Source organism: Lathyrus oleraceus, chromosome 4, assembly GCF_024323335.1.
Source record: "Lathyrus oleraceus cultivar Zhongwan6 chromosome 4, CAAS_Psat_ZW6_1.0, whole genome shotgun sequence".
Lineage (NCBI taxonomy): Eukaryota > Viridiplantae > Streptophyta > Magnoliopsida > Fabales > Fabaceae > Lathyrus > Lathyrus oleraceus.
The window spans coordinates 448,321,254-448,342,254 of record NC_066582.1 but is presented as its reverse complement, the minus strand read 5'-3'; the positions used below and the strand labels follow the sequence as shown (position 1 = coordinate 448,342,254).

At 33.2% G+C, this 21,001-nt stretch overlaps 2 protein-coding genes across 2 annotated transcripts; one reads left to right on the top strand and one right to left on the bottom strand.

The window, feature by feature from the left end:
- The first annotated feature begins 1,928 nt into the window (after positions 1-1,928).
- Positions 1,929-4,817, top strand: LOC127076021 (uncharacterized). The gene is made up of 2 exons (XM_051017573.1): positions 1,929-2,944; positions 4,334-4,817. Exon 1 carries the CDS (start codon positions 2,172-2,174, stop codon positions 2,916-2,918), a length of 747 nt encoding a protein of 248 aa, XP_050873530.1. The 5' UTR covers positions 1,929-2,171; the 3' UTR covers positions 2,919-2,944; positions 4,334-4,817.
- Positions 4,818-7,624: 2,807 nt separating this feature from the next.
- LOC127076022 (eukaryotic translation initiation factor 1A) lies at positions 7,625-8,432 on the bottom strand. The gene has a single exon (XM_051017574.1). The coding sequence runs from the start codon at positions 8,227-8,229 to the stop codon at positions 7,792-7,794; it is 438 nt and encodes a 145-aa protein (XP_050873531.1). The 5' UTR covers positions 8,230-8,432; the 3' UTR covers positions 7,625-7,791.
- Positions 8,433-21,001: the final 12,569 nt, after the last annotated feature.

Below are 21,001 nucleotides of genomic sequence, written 5' to 3'. Positions count from 1 at the left end.
CAAGAGTTTTCACATCGTTGAAGTATAAAATTGACGGATACAAATATTGAGACATTCTAAGATGTTTTTTTAATAACATACAATAATTATTTATACAGATTTGAATTCATTATGGACCACACATAAATGTTGGTGCAATTACAATAGTACAAAAATGTTGGCAAAATCTCAATTGTGAAAATTCAAACTACCAGATATTTAATAGTCCGGCTAAATATTTGGTAAATGCACGATCTTTTAAAAATCCTAGTAATTTAACACTACCAAAATTTTCACCATTTTGAAAAAACTTCAATAATCAATTATGTTTTTAAAAAACATATATTTTTTGCGCATCGACTTTTTAATAAAAATGGATATCAGACTTTTATACTGCTCCACCATAATTTTCCATTCATACACATTTTTAACTTTAACTAACGACTTTTTGTACAATATTTTTAATTAAAAATTTGACAAAAGTATTCTTGATAGGCTATTTCTTAATGCACCATATATGCTTCTTAGACACCATGCGAAAAAATCCAAAAATGCCTCCAGTTTTTTGGAGATGCATCTCCGAACACACTCCAACACATGTCATTCTGAGTGGCGTCCTATAAGTTGGATTATTTTTATTTCGGAGATGTATCTCCGATTTTTTTTTGTAGTTACATTTCCATAACATAGACACATCGGTAACATAACCAAAAACATGTAATTTTCCAAAATAAAATTAAGATTCATAAAATAAAATTAGGATCACATAGATCATTTCAACATAAAATGCAACATTACTTTAATATCTAGGTGGATGCTTCAACATCTTCGCAATATCTTCGACCGATCTTGAAATCTTCGCTTTCAACTCGAACGAAACTTTTGTTTAAAAATGAAAAAACTAATTCCGCACAGCCCTTACATCTACCTGTGCTTGAGCTCAAATTTGTTGAACTCAATCTTCCCTTTATTGTCAATCGAAGGTGAACGATACTCGAGCTTCACAATCATTCAATTGTCATGTCGGTGGTTTCCAAAGTGGAGTTCTATATTTCCTGCTTCTTTCACACGTTAGTATCACAAAATCGCATCTTCTATTTGAACCATTATCAGACCTTCCAATAACCACACCAAATCCAAGTTTAGAGGCATCCATATGAATCCATTGAAGCATTTGATTATGAGATCCAAACTCTTGCTTGTTTTTAAATTAGTTCCCAACATCTACCACCTTCACAACAACACCTTGGACATTCAGAGAAATAACTTATTTTGGGAAAATATCAGGGTATTATATCTAATGAAAATATACCACAAAACAGTAAATAAGCGCTACTGGTGAAAAACGATCTGGAGAAATGAACACAAACTAGTTCTGAAAATACATCTCCGGAAAAGTTCATATTCGTTTCGGAGATATATTTTCAGACACAACGCTCGTTTTTTCAGACAAAATGCATGATTAATGTGAGCAATGCAGTGTGAAATAAATTATCTTTGTTTGAAATTCTATCTTCTTTTGCTCCCTTCGATTTGATGATTCACAAGATTGAAGATTTGGAGTGAAAAAAAGGATTGAGAATGAATGAGTTTTTGGTGAGGATTTCTGTTGAAAAACAACAATGACAACAATGATTGTGTGATTATGCAATTGTTTCTTTTATCAGATTATTCCGAAGATGCATCTCCGAAAATATCTAACATGTAAAGATGACAAGATATTTTAAAATCCAACCCAAATTTTCGGAGATGTGGCTTAGGAATTTCTACATAACCGATCAATTATCAATATATTTCTTGAAATGTTCCGGAGATGTATCTCCGGAATAAAAATAATCCAATTTATACAACGTCACTCAAAATGGTTTGTGTTGGGATGTATTCGGAGATAAATCTCTAAAAACTGGAGATATTTTTAGATTTTCGCGTGGTACTTACAAAACAGATATGATGCATTATGAAGTCATCTTTTTGATACCTAAAAAATTGGGAGGTATGCACATTTGAAAGGGTGGAAGACAAAATCTCTCAAATCTTGCAAAATTCGTGGCCCGGCCCATTTCACATCATCACTCTCCTCTTGCCCTACCTCCTTCTTCCGTTCGCAAAACCTCCACAACCACCACCATTCACTCGCAGTTCTCAAACCTTAATCCCAGCATCAAAACGACACCGTTTCAATCACCAAAACCATGATTCGCCTCTCAAAGCTAAAACCACTCTTACACTCAACAAACTCATCACTATCATCTTCTCCTCACCAACTCCTCCAACGCTGTTCCGTCAGCCGCACCGCAAAAGGAAAAGGCAAAGCGGGCCAAATCCTAAAACGTTCAAAAGTCACCGTCAAAAAAACCGGATCCGAACCCAAACCCGGAATCCCAACCGGTTCACGCGAGAAACAAGAAAAGGAGCGTCTCTACAATCAATGCATCGACGCACCAACTCCCCTCCGCCACCTAAAACCCAAACAACGCGAACGAGAAGCGGAACGCGAGAAATTAGGGTTAATAAGCAAAGACCGGCAGCGAGAAATCGATATGACGAAGAAGAAAAATCAGAAATTTAGGGTTTCTGAGAAGCCCTCGATCGTTGGAACACCGGGTTTGGATTATGTAACATTGGGTTTGGTTGATGCTGAGAAATTGCCGAAGTATGAATTAACTGCTGAAGATGGGAAGAGATTGGCGAAGGAGTATAGTAGGGTTTTGATGAGGAAGCATAGGGCAAGACAAGCTGCTGAAACGAACCTTTTGAGTTTGAAAAAAGAAGCGATTGAAGCTTTGCCTGAGAAGCTGAAAGAAGCTGCTTTGGTTCCTGATTTGTCTCCTTTTCCGGTGAATCGTTTTATGGCTACTCTTACTCCTCCTATTGAGGGTTATATTGAGAAGATTAGGGAAGCTGCTAATAGGATCAGTGGGAAGGAGAAGATTAGATAGATTGGTTGATGATCGGTTTGTCACAGGTCAGTGCTGGTTTTGTTTGAATTATAATTGAAATGGAAACAAATGGAATTTGAATTCATTGGATATGTTTTTGTTTCTGTTGAATCCTTTTGAATAAGATGGATTGAAACTGTCTCATGGATGAAATTTCATTGAGTATATCTTTGTTTGTACTAGTGCTGTCAAATGCCAGTTGTAGCATATCATAATTTGAATAAATTGCTGTTGTTGTGGCGCTGTAGATTGTAGCATGGCGGAGTTTGAACAGACTACTATTTTCTATCATTGACAACTCTGATTTGTATTGAATCTTTGTTTGGATAATGATTTATATTTTGTCGTTGATCGTGCTAAATTTATTCCATTTGATTTTGTGCTACCTGTTTCATTATTGCTTCCGGTATTATTTGATATTTAAACATGCCTTGAAAAAGAGTGAGGTTGATAAAAGTAAATTAACCCCATTGTATGATTTTGAAACGAAAAAGTATATAGTGAGAATGGTATGTTTGGCACTTGATGAATAATGCAATTGCAAGATATTGTCTTCAAAGAAAATTATGATTATTCGTCAGTTGGAACAAACTGGACAGAATGCCATGAATTCACTGCATTCTTCAAGTTGGAAGTTGTTAGATATGGATCAAACAGTTCATACCTTCAGCCTGGTAAATCATTTTTAAAAAACACTCAAAATGTGACTTGTTTGATCTTGATCCAATGGTTCTTATTGAAGGACTGCAATATACGACTAAGTGATAGATGAATCCATTTCTGAACAAACCGGGTGGAATTTGTCTCTTCAATTTTCTGGAACATAGGATAGAGTAGTGTCATTTGCAGTATTTTTTGTTTGTAATAGAAATTTTACTCAATAGTATCTAATTCATGACACTGGCATGTTGTTCATTGGTTAGGGGATTTTGTGGCGAGTAGTATGAAATTAGCTGAAAGCACCGTAACTTTGTCTCAAATGAAATTCACTAAAGGCTTGGAGTTTGTTTAGGCTTTTTTTGCTTTTAAATTTCATGTTTGCATGTGTTTCTAAATTTTTGGTTTGTCCGTATCATTGTCAAGCAAAATTTTTTATGAGTTTAAAATTTAGAAACAGGCTTTTATGTACACATTCTATTGCTACTTCTATGTGCATATTGTATTGCCGTTTCTATGTACATATTGTATACCTTATATACCAATAGTAATTGTCATTCAAATGCCTTCTATGTTAGCTATACTGTTAGGATTGAAGCTACGTCAAAATCATGTTCTAAAGAATATTAGGGTCATTAACAATGTTAAGAATTGAACTGTTTTATTCTCATGTGACTGGGAATAGGTCAATCATCTATTTTGAGATAAATGATGAACGCTTGATGATAACTCTATCAATTGATTTGTTTGAATAACAGGTTTGCCTTGTAGTTGCCGAAGCACTTTTCTTTTAATAGGCAGCAAGCCCTCTATCAATCAAATTTCATTTGATGGGGCCAGAATCTGAGTTAGCGGAGCTTTTTGAAGAGAGTAAAATACATTCAACAGAATGACAGTTTAAAGTAATAATTCATGAACATCTATTCTTTCGTTATTTCTCCTTTTGATAGCAAATCAGGAATGATGTGAATGAACAAATCATTTTGGTTGGTACAGAGTTTGTGTTGTCTTGAAATTTTAAAGTTGATGTTCCGTCTTGCCGGCAGTAACAGCTTGGCAGCATGAAATAGATGTGTTTTGTAACAAGCATTTTTCGTTTGTTTTCAAAGTATGCGATTAAGTGGGCAATCTAATCTTTAAACACTGCGAGTGGATGTTCTATCTTTTGTTTAAGTGGTTAAACAAAACAGGAAATAAAATATAAAACAAATTATTTGACCTTCTATCTTTTGAAGGTGTTTATCTCTAACCTATATATATATTCATGTATGTATTAATACTATGATCTATCAACTCCTCTCATTCAGTACTCGAATTTCTACTCAAATATTGACAGCCATTTGTAGTCAGTGAAAAAAGTCGAATGATTATATTTCTACATTAAGGAACTTAAGTCGAGTCATTTTTGTTGATTGGTTCCATTTTAATGATTGCAGCTGAGAATTAATGCTGTTGCATATCAAAGATTAAATGAGTTAAATCAAAAACAAACTTATACCAGTTCATTTTCATTCAACCATTTTAATTCACTAATTGCAACAACATATTTTTTTTATAGATAAAATTAGACTTATTTTCTTTTAATTTCTTTTTTAATTTCTAGTGAAACAAGACATCTTTAAAGTAATGTCTTTAAAATATATATTTTACTCTCTCCGTTCCTTTTTAATTGTCATTTGTAAAATTTAAGATAGTATTAATTATATTTTTATCAAAACTACTCTTAGATAATTATTACAGAGAAAAAAAAAAGTAAAATAAATGTCATTAAGGGTAATATAGGTAAAAGAAGAATTACAATTTAAAAAATAATAATAATAATTAATTTTTTTAATATTTGTAAAAAAGTTAAAAAATATTAAAGAAGGAACGGAATAAGTAAGTATATTTTTATGTATTACATATAACAGGTTGCATATCAAAAGGGTGTGGATATAACAGGTTGCATATCAAAAGGGTGTGGATGTGGTATTTTCCTAAGTTTTTAGTTGGTTTATGATCTTAGAATAACTAATACGTACTTTAAAAAGAGAGACGAGCATTTTATCACGCAAAAAGAATAAGGTGAAATGATAAATTTATTTTCTTAGAAGAAAATTAAATAAAGACGATTAGTTTGAACCATAAAGTCTTGGTTCTAAAGATATGGAATTGTAGTGATGGATTGATTTATGTGTAAAAGTATTGTAGTGATGGATTGATTTATGTGGAAAAATTTAATCTTGATAAAATTATTTGAAAGATATTAAAAAGGCAATGAATGAAGGAAGAACCCAGATTTTTTTAGAGTTAGAGAAAGTATAAGTTTGTTTTGGGAAGAAAAAGAAAGACAACAAATTTGAATTAAGGGATGTTTGTTAAAAAGGCAAAGAAGAGAAAATATTGGTCTAAAAAATATTATAAAAGATACATGGAAGAAGTATATCCAAAATATATGTAACTATAGATCAAAGATCTTTCTGAACTCTAATCGATAAAACATTAAAGAATATAATCAAAATTTTATCATTGTCGTCTGATAAAAAAATGAGTTAAAAGGGTTGAAAAATAATGATTAATAGGAACAAATAAAATACATATTAAAGTATGGAAAAATTGATTTTTTTTTAATGAAAATAAGCATGTCATATCATATGATTGAAGAAGAAACACTTCAATTAGAATCTATACCAACAAAGAGATGCAGACATAAAGAATATTGGAAAGAATGATTAAACAAAAACATAAAAATGAGAATATAATCAATTTAATTTTATATTTGAGAGGTTGATCATGAAAATAATATATTTACATGTGATGGAGCGGTATAAATTGGATCAACAAAATTTTCATTTAGTTGTATTGATTTGAAGAAGTCGTGTGATAGTGTTTAGACACATGATAAAAAGACGTGTATTTTCCCATAGCACTAATAAGATTGTATATACCCAAAGTACTTGACTATTTACTTTATGGTTGGATCTACATCCAATAACTAACATTGAAATTGAAATGTATGTTTTTTTAGCAATTTATACAATACTATCTAGAGAGTAGAAACTTTTTAAATTTATAGGTAAAAGTTGCAGTTCATCTTATACCATAATTTCACAATTTAAATATATTTGATCTTAGTTCTCAAAACAACAAAGAAAAGAAGAAAACGTAAACCATCAAATCTTGATGCTAAAAATTGAGGAGATAGTGTTTTGTGTATACAAAATATCGCTCAAATTGATGAAAGAATTTTATCAGACATTTTGGATCGTAAAGAATTAATACAAAAATAAATTAAGTGACAAGAAATAAATATATTGCAAGTAAGACAAGATAAGATAAATTTATAAATAACATATTCATCTATAATAAAAAAAATTTATGAAATCTAAACATTTGGACATGTAAAGAAAAGATGAATAATATATGATTCGGAAAATAGTCAAACTGTTAGAAGTAGATGGAAATTATTAAAAATGTTATTAAAAGATTAACCGCTAGAAATATATGAAAATAAAAATAAAAATTAAGAAAAAAATTATTAAAAAAGATATTAAGATTAATGATTAGAATAAGTCCATGACTTTGACTTTTTGTATAATATTGTGACATAATTTAATGTATGTAACCACCTCTACGTATTAAAAATATAAAAAATCTACCTAATAATAATATAAAAAATTTATGTAGTTGTTTAGTCTCTTACTTTAATTCAAAACAAAAAAATTGTTGCTTATGATAAGTAGGTTGGAGTTTAAGTTCTGGCCTAAAAACTTGCAAAAATTCTAATATGACTAACATAAGTAAAATTATAGAACCAAAATAGAACCAAAAAAAACAATTATCAAAACTAGGAGAAATTGTATTACCTATACAGAGAGGAAGAAACTGAGATTCAGCTGAAAATTCCATATCAACTCTGGCATGCTCCAACACCAAAAACTCATCAACAACTTCAACACCAAAAACTCATCAACAACTTCAACAATCAAAGTTTCAGAAGAATAACCCAAAAAATAATCATAATTCTTAAACCCTTGGACAGAATAATCAAACAAATTCCAAACACAGAGTTATCGTAACAACCTAACATTATTGAGCATTGAAATTGATCATAATACCATAACCATATCTCACAGTACAAGATAAAAATCAAAAGACTTCAACAATTAAAACCTCTAAACATTACATATGATTCACATCATCATCATCATATAATAAAATTTAAACAAAAAAAAACTTAAATCTTATCAATATCCTCATCCTCAAACTCAATGTAATCATTCCCATCTCCATCATCTTCCTCATCAAGTCCACCGCCAATCCCTTCATTAAGCCTCGTATTATCCGGCAGCTCCCCATACGCCTTAAGCAGCCTCGCCTCATCCGGCATATACTTCAGAATAACATCCGCCTTATCGTCCTGATAATCACGAAGTCCGACGAGAATAATATCCCCGGCAGCGATCCAAACTTTCTTGTGCATCTTCCCACGGATATGACAGAGACGCTTTGTTCCGTCGATGCACATGGCTTCGCATCGACCGTTACCGAGCATGCGGAGGACCTGAGCGTATTCTTGGCCGTCTTCTTTGAAGACGAGCTCTCGTTTCTCGTCGTCGGCTTCGTTCTTTCCTCGCTTGCGATTCTTTCCTCCCTTTCCCTTGTTCTTCGGCATGGTTGATCGATTCTCTTTCTTGTTCTCTGTGTTTGGAGGAAACCCTAGGTTTTTGAGAGTTGTGGATTTGTGATTTTGGGGATTTTGTGTGTGATGAATAAAGCTAGGGTAAATGTGTATGCGTGTGCGTGTGGAATTGAAACGAGTGGAGTGGGTCAGTTTTTTTAAAAGGACGATTTTGACCCTACTTCTTTGCTCAAATCTGCTTGTTGAAAACTTGAAACGAGTGATTATTTAATTTAATCTATAATTAATGGCTTATAGTTTACTTGATCTGCAAGTAAAATAACCAAAAATATTAAATTGTTATACATCTGGTAATTATTTTAAAATAAAATGGATAATGCACTTCATTGTATATTAATTTTATACAATCACCCTTTTATAATATTGAATTTTTTAGATTATGATAAAGTGATATATTTTTATTTAATGATATTAAACTATTATTTTAGAGTTTTTTTAATTTTTATCTTTATTTATTTTAAATTATTTATGTCTTTAAAATACCAATGTAGTATTCATTGTATTTTAATTCATTCCACTACCTATTATTAAAAACATTATTTTATAAATATATTTATTTTATTATTAAAATCAAAATAATTAATTATTATTTTAAAAAGTGTGAACATCTAAAAAAGACACCTATAAGACGTAGAGAATAATCTTTTCTACGATATTTGCTATATTTTATACTATTTTAAATAAATTAATACAAAATTTATAAATACAAGTTGGTTTTTATAACTTAACTTTATTTTAAAAATTGTAATTTTAAAAATGTTTTTTTTAAATTTTTGTAATAATTCTAAATTTACTTTAAATTAAAATTGTAATTTTGAAGTAATTAAAATATTTATCATTAAATATTTTAACATTTAACTTAAAATTGTTGCAATCAAAATCAAAATCACTTAGCTTTAAAATGTTGTAATCATAATACTGTGTATAACCCTATTATCTTCTGTTAGTTGTAGGAGAATGAGTCATACCATGATTCTTTGAAAAATAGATAGTCAATAGTGTTTAGTCATAGGGGACGAATACTACCTATATAGTTTTCTATAGTATAGACCCAAAAGGTCCCTATATATGCTTCTCATCATCGTGGGCAAGCTCCAACCTTTACAAACTGTTATAGACCTATTAAGGCCTCTGAGTATCCCTGCCCTTGTAGGGGTAACATGCACACCTTTACTTTTTGACTAGTACAGTGGCGCCCACTATGGGGCCATGGTAAAACTAATCGGGTCACACCTTATTCACTACAATCACCATACTCACCATTATCCTCCGTTCCTACACCTAGCCATCCTTGACCATGGTTAACATGGGAGCTCAATCCATTACACTAGAGGGTACCAGCGGTAGCGATGATATTGACGCCTTGGAGTGGATGTGTGTCGTCATGGACGAACTACGTCATCAAAATCAGACACTGCAAGATAATGTCCACAACATTAAATAACGCTAGCAAGAGTATAATCCCCTAGAGAAGATGGAAGTGTCGGATCCCCAGTCACTCTCATACGAAATATGGGATGTGCATGTCCTTGAAGGATTCAAATCTCTCACTTTGGTCAAGTTTGATGCGTGTAGTGATCCTTATGAACAAGTCGCCTCCATCAACACACAGATGGTCATCATTTGAGCGTCTGACTCCCTAAAGTATAAGCTATTGTCTGGCACCTTCAGGATGCTGCCCCGCTATGATATATGGTCTACCCCGAGCCTTCATCGCCAGCTATCAAGACCTGGTAAGGAAACTTATGCATCAGTTCGCTGCAAATTATCATGGGAAAATGAAGCAACCATCAGGGTCGTTCAGAGTCACCGGGGGAATATCTCGCCCGGTTAAATGAAGCAACCATCAGAGTTGTTCCTTAAAACCATGAAATGTTTGTGGGCGCGTTCCAGAATGGGACAAAGGCGAGACACTTCAATGAGTCTCTCACCTAGAAGCCCACACATTCTCTAGGATTAGTCGTTACCAGAGCAGAATATGCTACATAAAAGGCGAGGAGAGCAACGCCGAGAAGAAGACGCGAGATGTCAAAGAGTATGTCCCCAATGCCGAATGTTAACACTACCACAGGAAGAGTAATTATTCCCCTCATCAAAGATAAGACTGCATTCATTAGGGTAGGTAAGACGGCGTAAAGCTTCACGCCTCTAAACACCCATCGTGAACAGATCTGGCGTGAGGTTCTTCACCTGCACAACATCTTCACGCCTCTAGATCCCACAGGAAGAGTAATGTAACACCCGAGGCCGAAAAGGGCGGAGAGTGGTTACATGTAACACCCGAGGGCGATGGAGTGGTTGTCGATGCACGAGGCATGACAATGAGATACTCCTAGCAGCTTCTAGGGAAAAACCAAATTCACATCGGAATGAGAGGGATTTTGAGGCTATGCAGGTATGAGACTGCATGCTTGAAGGAAGGAATATAAGGATTCATTGGTACTACCTATACCAACAAAATGCATCTTATTTTCGGTAGCCTAACAAATAAGAATTCCATATTTAAGCGTGCTTGACTTGGAGTAGTATTTGGATGGGGGACCTTCTGGGAAGTTTCCCGAAAAGCGTGTGAGTGGAGAAAAAATATGCTGAAAAGACTCGTGTTGATTTGTGGGGCCAGTCGATAATCCTGAAAGTATTTGGGGGCATTACAAATGGTATCGGAGCAGACCTCTCCCGGTACGATGTGGTTCGGGGACGAACCAAGCGAAAGCTGGTGGACATGTAACACCCAAGACCGAAGAGGACGGGGAATGGTTACATGTAACACCCGAGGGCGAGGGAGTGGTTGTCCATGCACGAGGCATGATAATGAGACACTCCTAGCATCGGAATGAGAGGAATCCTGAGGTTGTGCAAGTATGAGACTGCATGCTTGAAGGAGGGCATATAAGGATTCATTGGTACTACCTATATCAATAAGATGCATCTTCTTTTAGGTAGCCTAACAAATAAGAACTTCATAGTTAAGTGTGCTTGACTTAGAGTAGTATTTGGATGGGGGACCTTCTAGGAAGTTTCCCGGAAAGCATGTGAGTGGGGAAAAAACTTGCTGAAAAGACTCGTGTTGGTTTGTGGGGTCAATCCTAAAAGCAGCCTGGGGCATTACAAGTAATAGATCTTGAACAAGGTAGATTGTGCAAGTTTCTTAGATTCAAGGGATACCACAGTGAGGATTGTTATTAACTCAAGAAATAAATTGAGAGGCTGATCCAACATACAAGTCTAACTCTGAGAGCGAGATGACGTGGGAAGCCACAGGCCCGACAAAGAAATAGAGGCATCCTAATGCAGCAGTAAAGATGTGTGCAACATACTCAATACTACAACTGGAGGATTCGTCGGGGTGGGGAGACTACCTTCACTTGTAGAAGGTGCGCTAATTGAATTCTTAATATAGAAGACCTCCTCGTGCTGAAGGCAAAGATGAGACAAAAGTGATAGAAGCCATAATTGCCTTCTCTAAGAAAGATGCAACCGACACCCACCCTCATAATGATGACCCCATGGTCATCGTTGTCATATGCAATGGATGAGAGTATGAGTGTTCACAGTGCAGTTTAGGCGGTTTTGACGCGAAAAATCATCTGAACCGCGAGAGAAAAACATGCGGTTTGGTTTGGTTCGGTTGACTTTTAGAAATAAAATTGAACCAAACCAATGCAGTTTGGTTTAGTTTGGTTTTTTACAAAAAAAAATATTAAACCATACAAACACATATAGATTACAGCATAACTTTGTATTTCTTCATTCATACACTACCAAATGACAACAAAACTCATTATATTTGGACAACAACTTCCCATTTAACATGTAGAAATCAGATTAGACAAAATTGGAATAATAAACATAAAACAATAGCATAAAACAATATCAAAACATTATAATGACAAAAAAAATAGAGGAAATGAGAGATTGGTGAAGATAAAAAAGAAAGAACAAAAGATATGAGATATTAGAGAGAAAGAGGTGCGATAAAAACTAAATTAAAAGAAAGAACAATAACATAAAAACGAAAGGGTGAAAAAGAAAGAATATAAGTGAGTAGAGAAGAAAAGGCGAGATGTATCTGACGAAGAAGACGCAATACTGCTATGAGAGATTTGAGAAGGCTGAAATTGAAACCTTAAGTGCGAGGAAGAGAAAATTGTTTGTAATCGTAAGGCTATGGCATAATAGGTTTAGGTTTGGGTTGGATGTGAATTAAGTGAAATTTGGATTGTAACATAATGCAGTCTGATTCGGTTTTCAAAATACAAACCGCAAACCGAACCGAACCGTGCGATTTTGTTAAAATATGACCCAAACACATCCTAACCAAATGCGGTTTTTTGCGGTTTTTGGTTTTGTTTGATTTGGTTTTTGGTTTTCTATTAGGCTGTTTCGGTTTTGAACACCCATAAACGGGAGTCCTTGTAGACCAAGGAAGTCTGCAAATATTATGTATTATGAGGAATTTGAGAGACTCCTCATCAACTTGGAGCACTTAAAACTCTTCAAGGGCTCGTTGGGTAGGTTCTCTATGGACCAAGTGCAAGTAAAAAGATACATCACATGAAAAACCACATTCAGAGAGCATGACCAAGCCAAAGAAATTAAAGTCAGGTATTTGGTTATTGATGTCCCCTGTTTTTACAATATGATTATAGGGCCACCAACTTTTAACCAGTTGGGCACCGCTTTGTCCACGTTGTATTTATGCATAAAGTATTTTCTCGCTGATGGGCGAGTGGGGTTTATCCAAGGGGATCAGGAGATCTCCAGAAAATGTTATGTAAAGAGCCTCAAGATAGAAAGGGTATGCACTTTAGGGGTAAAAGCTAGGAGAGTGGGTTCAAGAATAAAGCCGTCGGGAGGAATCGGCAAAGGTGATGTGATTCCTCTTCCAACCAGTGAGGATACCGAGGATTGAAGACCTAGTTTTTTAGTAATGGATCCAATTTTCAATGTTTTTTTCTCGTGTGGTCGAGGTTTGACTACTATTTTGGGGTGTTTGATGTAATTAATTAATTATGGTGGATTCTTATGATGATGAAATAATAATTAATTTAATTTGCATAATTGTAAGTGTTGAATTATGATTATGTGTTTGAGTTGTTATATTGTGAATACAATTATATGTTGTGAATGTAATTGTATATGTTTTCAGAAGTGGGAACTAATGTGAATGATATATTGCATGTTGTTTATGATTAGAAGTGGAACCATAATTGTTACTTAACTCTACAACTCTACAACTCATGAATGTATATAATGCAACTTAACTCTATCAATTTTCATCGCGGTCCCCTCTTTGAACCGGACTCAGAACTCAATTATTACTTCTTTATGGCCACTAACCATGAAACTTAACAATGGTCATTATCAATCAATTGATTTCAACTCAACATAAACTCAACCATTCCATGCATAATAATTGTCAATTCAATAAAATGCATTGATTCACATCAAACAGAATCAAATAACCTCATTCAGTACCTAACAGTACCAATTAATCATCAAAACAATATAATTCGTTGTCACAAAATTACTCGAAAATAAATCAGTTTTTCCCTATCATTTTCGTTGAGCAAAATTTCACCGAGCGTAACTCTTGCTCGCTAAGCGTGACTCACACAAAACCAAAAAACCAGAAATAGACATCTTAGTGAGCAAGACCTCCTAGCACTTAGCGAGCCCCCGACTATGCTGAGTGTGATAGCCCATAACAACAATATCAACAGTGCAATTTTCCACCATTTAAGCCCTATCAAAGCTTTGATTTTGACCCTAATCACACGATATTCAATCATACATGTTGATACAGTTTTAAAAACAATCAAATAGGCACATATTAACATATATTACATCGATTTGATTAACATTCATCATCATCTTCAACAGTTTCAACACAACCAACAAGAACAACAAATTTCAGAATTTAACTAGATAAATTCATATGAATTTGACATGCAATCGGTATATGAAATTAACATCAAACACATAATTTTGAAAGAGTTTTGATAAAAACTCATCTCAAGCTTTAAGCCATTCAACAACGGTGAAAAGGGAAAACCCCAAAGGAGGAAGATAAGGAACACTCTCTATCCTCCTTGCTTAAGCACCAACACATGAATAGCGCCCCTTCAAAACCCTAGCTCAAACTCTTACCCAATTTCACGTACTACAAACTAAACAAATTTTCTTCTCAATTCTCTATTTAAATAAATCTAAATAAAACCTAATTATTTGTTTCTCATATTACTCATGATACCATCAGTTCTCGTTAATTACTCACACGCCCCAAAACTCTACTAAAATCCTAATTTCTACCCCCACACTTTATTTTCTCAAATTAAATTAAATTAATTAAAATTAAATAAAAATATCATTTTATTTCTAAAGGGTGTGTTCTCTCATCTTAGGTAATCTACCCCCAAACACATAACATAAAATAATTCACCAACACATCACAAATTTAATTAAAATAGCATAATTAATTAAATATGAAAAACAGGGTGTTACATCGAGAGCTTCATATTGGTTTTAAGATGGAGAAGTCGGAAACTCTTTTTTGAATCAATCTGGTCCATGGCTTCGATCAACAAATGGTTCCATAGAAGAAATGAATGTGGCACAATTTCGATACATAAAGAAATATTTTTTAAAGGCTTATTCAGTCAATAAGCCAACATCTTTTGGGGTTAGCAGAGCGTGTCTAGTACCTTTGACTCGTCTATCTTCGATTTGTCTTGCTAAATTAGACGGAATAGTAACATTCAGAGAGGGTTCAAAAGTGGCATTAAAGCAAAGTTGCAAATTTTCATATATGACCTGAAATTAGGAGATTTTCGTCATAACTGGATATGTTTTTGAGTTCTAAGGAAGAAAGTCCTAAATATTCATAGAGGCAACCCATAATCAATCTGCTAAGACAAAAAAGTTTCCCCTCGTGAAGTTGGGTTTCTAGAAAGATGTACCTCTTAGCTACCTGGAGAGAACTATAACAAAAAATGAAGTGGGATAACCAGAGGGTAAGGAAGGCAATGTGCTTGTAGTCAAAGACTTCCTAGGTTTGGTCATGACGGTCTTTAATGTATGCATGGAATCTAAGTTTGGTTTTGTTCTTGAGTAAGGGGTTGAAAGTTTCTCCAGTTGGTCAAAGACCACTAATAGCGGCGACATTGAAAATTGTAACACCCGAGGCCGAAGTAGGCGGTGAATGGATGTAACACTCAAGGCCGAAGAGGGAGGAATGTGGTTACTGAATTCACATCGGAATGAGAGGGATCCGAAGGCTGTACAGGTATGTATGCATGGTTGAAGGAAGACTTATAAGGATTGATGGTTACTATATATACCAACAAGATGCATCTTCTTTTTGGTATCCTAAAAAATAAGAACTCCATAGTTAAGCGTGCTTGACATGGAGTAGTATTTGGATGGGTGGCCTTCTGAGAAGTTTCCTAAAAAGCGTGTGAGTAAGGATAAAGCATGCTGAAAAGGTCCGATTTAGTTTGTAGGGTCAGTCGGTAATCTTGAAAGCAGTATGAGGTGTTACAAATGGTATCAGAAGCAGACCTCTCCCGGTACGATGTGGTTAAAGGACGAACCAAGCGGAAGTTGGTGGGCATGTAACACCCGAGGCTGGAGAGGGCGAAGAATGGATGTAACACCCGATACCGAAGAGGGTGGAGAATGGTCACTTAATTCACATCAGAGTGAGAGGGATTAGGAGGTTGTGCGGGTATTGGACTGCATGGTTAAAGGAAGGCTTATAAGGATTTATGGGTACTACCTATTATCACATCTCGAAATAATTCGACCCCTCGCGATGATCGCAGAAAAATAGTTCAAACAGAGTCGCCACCGAACTTTATTCATTCCAATGAAGGAATACGAAAATATCGATAAAATCTTTGAAAATAGAATAATGGTCATTGCAACTATATTCGGGTTCGATAGTCGATTACGCAAGGGGAAGGTATTAGCACCACTCACGTCCGTAGTACTCAACGAGAACCTTTTAGTCTAATTTGCGGTTTGAATGTTAGCTAATGTTATTTGTTTTCTTCGAGTGAATAAAAGATTGAAAGGAGAAAAAGTGTGGAAACCTCAAAAGAGGAAAGTGGGAGGTTTTTTATTAGTGTGCTCGCCAAGATCTCGCAATCTCGTGCCTACATATCCTTATAGTGCAATAAGGAAATCAGAGCATTCGTAGTTCGGGGAACTACGGTTTGTTGGTGTCTTTTAATGAAAAACTGTTTAGATGGCGTTCTAAAGGCTAAACATTGGCTTGTCTACTCTCGAAGGAGGCTTAAACACTAGTTTATTATGCACGTTAGAAGGAATTGAATATTGTTTTTCTGAAAAGAGTTAAGTTATTGGTCGCACGTGGGCGAGAAATTAAGTTTAGTGTATTTGGTATTTTGAAGGAACGACAAAAAGTTGAGCAATATGGCACACACCAATCATTCAATTATTCGAGGAATAATAAGATGAACGCCTCCTATTCCCTTTTCGTTCAAATTATTATTGAAAGTTGTTTGTGAAAATCGAATATGCGCGGTAGTGAGGCGAGCGCCTCCCACTTGCTTATTCAAGGAATAACGAGGTGAGCATCACCCATTCCTTTATCCAATTTTATTTAAAGTATTTAATCGGAAGACGAAAATTTGAACAATATGGTGAACGCTAATCATTCAATTATTAGAGAGATAGTGAGGCGAACGCCTACCATTCTCTTTTTCATCCAAAGTTTAAATTATAAAAAGAAAGTTCTTAGAAGTTATATTAATTTGGAAAAATGACTTGAATTCGCATTGATATGGACTTAATCGGGTTTAGAGAAAAAATTGCTTGGTATTAGACCAAGATTTTTAGAATGGAGTCATAGTTACCTCAACTTTATCGTACACTTACTCATTTAAATTTGCGATAAACAAATGAGTAAATAATAATCAAACATAACATAAATAATGAAAATAATTTACTTCTAAAATCATCGCTTATTTATTTAATCTCAATACATATTTATTTAGTTGATTAATGTTAATCCAAATAAATAAAAGAGTAATTAAAATAAATTAAATAGATAAGCAAGGAAAGGAAAAAAAAGTATTTTGATTCATGTTATTTTTAATCATCACTTAAATGTTGATTAGTATCAATCTTATATAAAATGGTAAGCAAATCAAATAAATAAATTATAAGGAACAGGCCCAATGGCCCAATTTCAAAAGAAGAAGTAGCAGGTACGAGGGTGTAGGAAGCAAGACATGGGATAGACATGGGATTTTGAAAATATATTTTATGTTGATCAAATACCTTTTATCTTAGTATTTTTGAAAGGTTAATTTTAATGGTCATTTTGTCTTTTTAGATTAACAATTATACATCAAATAAACTAAAAAATAAAGTAATAAAAAAGGTAAAAGAAATAATAAAAGGGAGGGAGAACACATCACACTAGCAATGTAAGAGGTAAAAGAATTAAAAAAAATTAAAGGAGATAAAAGAAAGAAAAAAAAAAGCAATAATAACAAAATAATAAATAAAAATTTTATACAAAAGACAAAAATATGCTGAAAATTTATTTCTTTTGTTAGCAATTTAAATCAAAAGGTGTAGTTAGGAAAATGCTCTAGGCCCAAAGAAGGGAGCCTCATAAGAATGCATTGAGCAATTATGAGGTGTGAGAGAGACTTCATCTTCTCCAACCTCATATTTGGTTATTATTCACGTAATAACAAAATGAAAGAAAATGGATTCCAACGAAAACGTAAAAACACCATAATTTTCTCAAATTTTCACGTAATTAATCAAATAAGTAATGAAATTTTATTTACTTGATCTCACGAACACAGTGGTATATTCAAAATCAGCAAATAAACAACAAAAAAAATTCAAAAATCAACAAAAATGCAGCAACATATTTTTGTTTGACTTGACCATTTTATCCACCTTAATGATAAACGAATTATGAATTCATGCTCGGGGTGATGTTGGGAAGTTATTGAATATATTATTTATGTAAAACAAACATCAATTTTCATTTGACCCTTTTTGTTCATGGAGGTTCAAGAACACTTTAAGCTCTTGATTTTGAAATCAATAGAGTCTTCATACAAATTGTGATTACTAAGGTACTAAATAAATAAAATAAGAATAAAAATACAATAGTGTTAAATAAAGAATAAATATAAGAGTTATTTAAACAACAACGAATCACTTTTACTTATGGAGGTTCAAGAACGCTTTTCAACTCTTGATTTAAAATCAATTGAATTTCCATGCAAAGTGATGATGATTAATGTACTAAATAAATAAAACAAGAGTAAAAATGCAATAGTATTAAATAAAGAACAAACATAAGAGTCTACCTATTCAATAAAAAGAAAGAAATGACTTGAAAGAAAATGAAGAGAGTTTTGACTTAATTTTTGTTAATGATTTGTGGTGTCATTTGTGAATGGAATGATGTTTATTTATACGCTCTAGAAATGATAGTTTAGGAATTATGCAAAGAGTGTGAGTGCCTTCTAGAAACTTATTTAATTAAATAGTGAATAATGATGTAATATATGCATGAAATAATAATGTAATATATGCATGTAATAATGATGTAATAAATAAGAGATATTTTGGACCTTCTAGAAACATTGATTTTTATTTTATGATGCATGAAAATGATTAATAAAATTCAAATGGATATTCTGATGATAAATCAAATGATCATGAATTTATTTTTTCAATATGTAAAATGGAAAAATGCAATTTTAGTCAATTTCTTCAACATGTAAAATGTAGACTTTTTTTATTATAACGCATATATGCATGATTATGGTGACTATATTTTATGATAAAAATGCACATGGCTAAAAAATATATACAGATGAATTTGAAATACTCAGACAAAATTGGGATATGACACATATACCAAGAAGATGCATCTTATTTTCGATAACTTAACAAATAAGAAATCTATAGTTAAGTGTGTTTGACTTGGAGTAGTATTTGGATGGATAACCTTCTAAGAAATTTCCCGAAAAACGTGTGAGTGAGGACAAAACATGCTGAAAAAACTTGTGTTGGCTAATGGGGTCAGTCGGTAATCCTGAAAGCAGTCTGAGGCGTTACAAAAAGAGTAGGGGTTATCATTCCACAATGAAGCTGAAATGTGTTAGTCGAACCTTCTCATATATAAAGGACATATATAAGCATGTTACTGTTATATCTTGGTCCAACTCTTGATAGTTGAATCAAGTCAAAAATGTCTTCCCATATATATATATATATATATATATATATATATATATATATATATATATATATATATATATATATATATATATATATATATATATATATATATATATATATATATATATATATATATATATATATATATATATATATATATATATATATATGCATGTTTCCATGAACCCCAATTTAAAGCTCTCGTCCTCAAAAGCACGAGTTTTACAATAAGATAAACAGGGGAATAAATGTTCCAGTTTATTGGGCTTCATAGAGGATTTGGGTAAAGGACCTAGAAATGCATGAATCTTATCTGAAATAGAGAAGGGAATCGATATCTGAGAAGCCCAAATTAGGTTTTTTTTTTCCTTTCTTCATTGGTGGTTCATGAACGTAAGTATGATCATTAGAGTAGCTGAGACCTTGAATATCAGCAACAAAAGGGATTGGAAGTTGTTTTTCTATACTAGAAGAAGAAGTCATTTTTAGAAATTAAAATGAAGATAAAGTGGAGATGGGTGTTGTAGAAAATAAGGGTTCTTAAGATTCAGAATAGAAAGAAAAATGGTAAAGGATTAAAGAAGTGAAAAAGATGTTATATAGCTTTTGGAGTGATACTTTTTAGTTTTTCCCCCCTAAAAAATAAAAACACATACATTTTTATTTTTATGACTTAAATCATTACTAATTAATAATTTTATTTTTTAATTATTACGTTTAATTTATGTGGTCAATGATGGCCTTGGAAATCGGATCCATGATGGCTGACATTCGCACGATTGTAGACGTGACGACTAAGTGTAGGGAGTCATGATAATGGTGACGTATGCAGAATGGCTTGAATAATGTTGTGAATTTACTGGGAAAAGTCAGTTTTCTTCCATATTGCAAATATAATCGAAAATATTTTTGGGGGAGCATTTGTTAACCTAAGAATTTTTCCTGAGCATTTCGACGTGAGATCCGAGATGTATAAAAAATGCTAAGGGCAAATAGTTAAGTCTTGATTTCGACATCAAGAGAACTTCTCACAAATTTGACATATAGACTTTTCGGCATATAGGATCAAACAACTTGAAGACGCTTTCGACAACAGGAATTGTTTGAAGCAATTAAAAAACCAAAGATACGTGGAAACTCATTAGAAGACAAAAGTGTGCGTCGCATGATACGTGTCGAATGCTAGAGAGATAATCGTTGTCGATATTTGTTGATGTAACTAGTATATAAGTAATTTTCTCTTTTGTGATTGGGATTCACATTTCATTTTATTTTCTGTAGAATTCACACATCTGAGTCACAAAGATAAATAATTTATGAGAAATGTATGAACTTGGGTCTCACTCTTAATTTCAAACATCCATTACTAAATTGATTTACTTTTGTAGTTTTTCTTTATTTTCTTTGTCCATTCAATCACTTATGCATTTATTTATTTCAACTTTTATCCAATTGTTCTAAATTCAAATATAAAACCTTACAACACTATCACCATTTTTCAAAC

What these genes read in the sequence shown, in the direction of transcription:
- LOC127076021 (XM_051017573.1), top strand. Translation starts at nt 2,172, where the DNA reads ATGATTCGCCTCTCAAAGCTAAAACCACTCTTACACTCAACAAACTCA.
- LOC127076022 (XM_051017574.1), bottom strand. Translation starts at nt 8,229, where the DNA reads ATGCCGAAGAACAAGGGAAAGGGAGGAAAGAATCGCAAGCGAGGAAAG.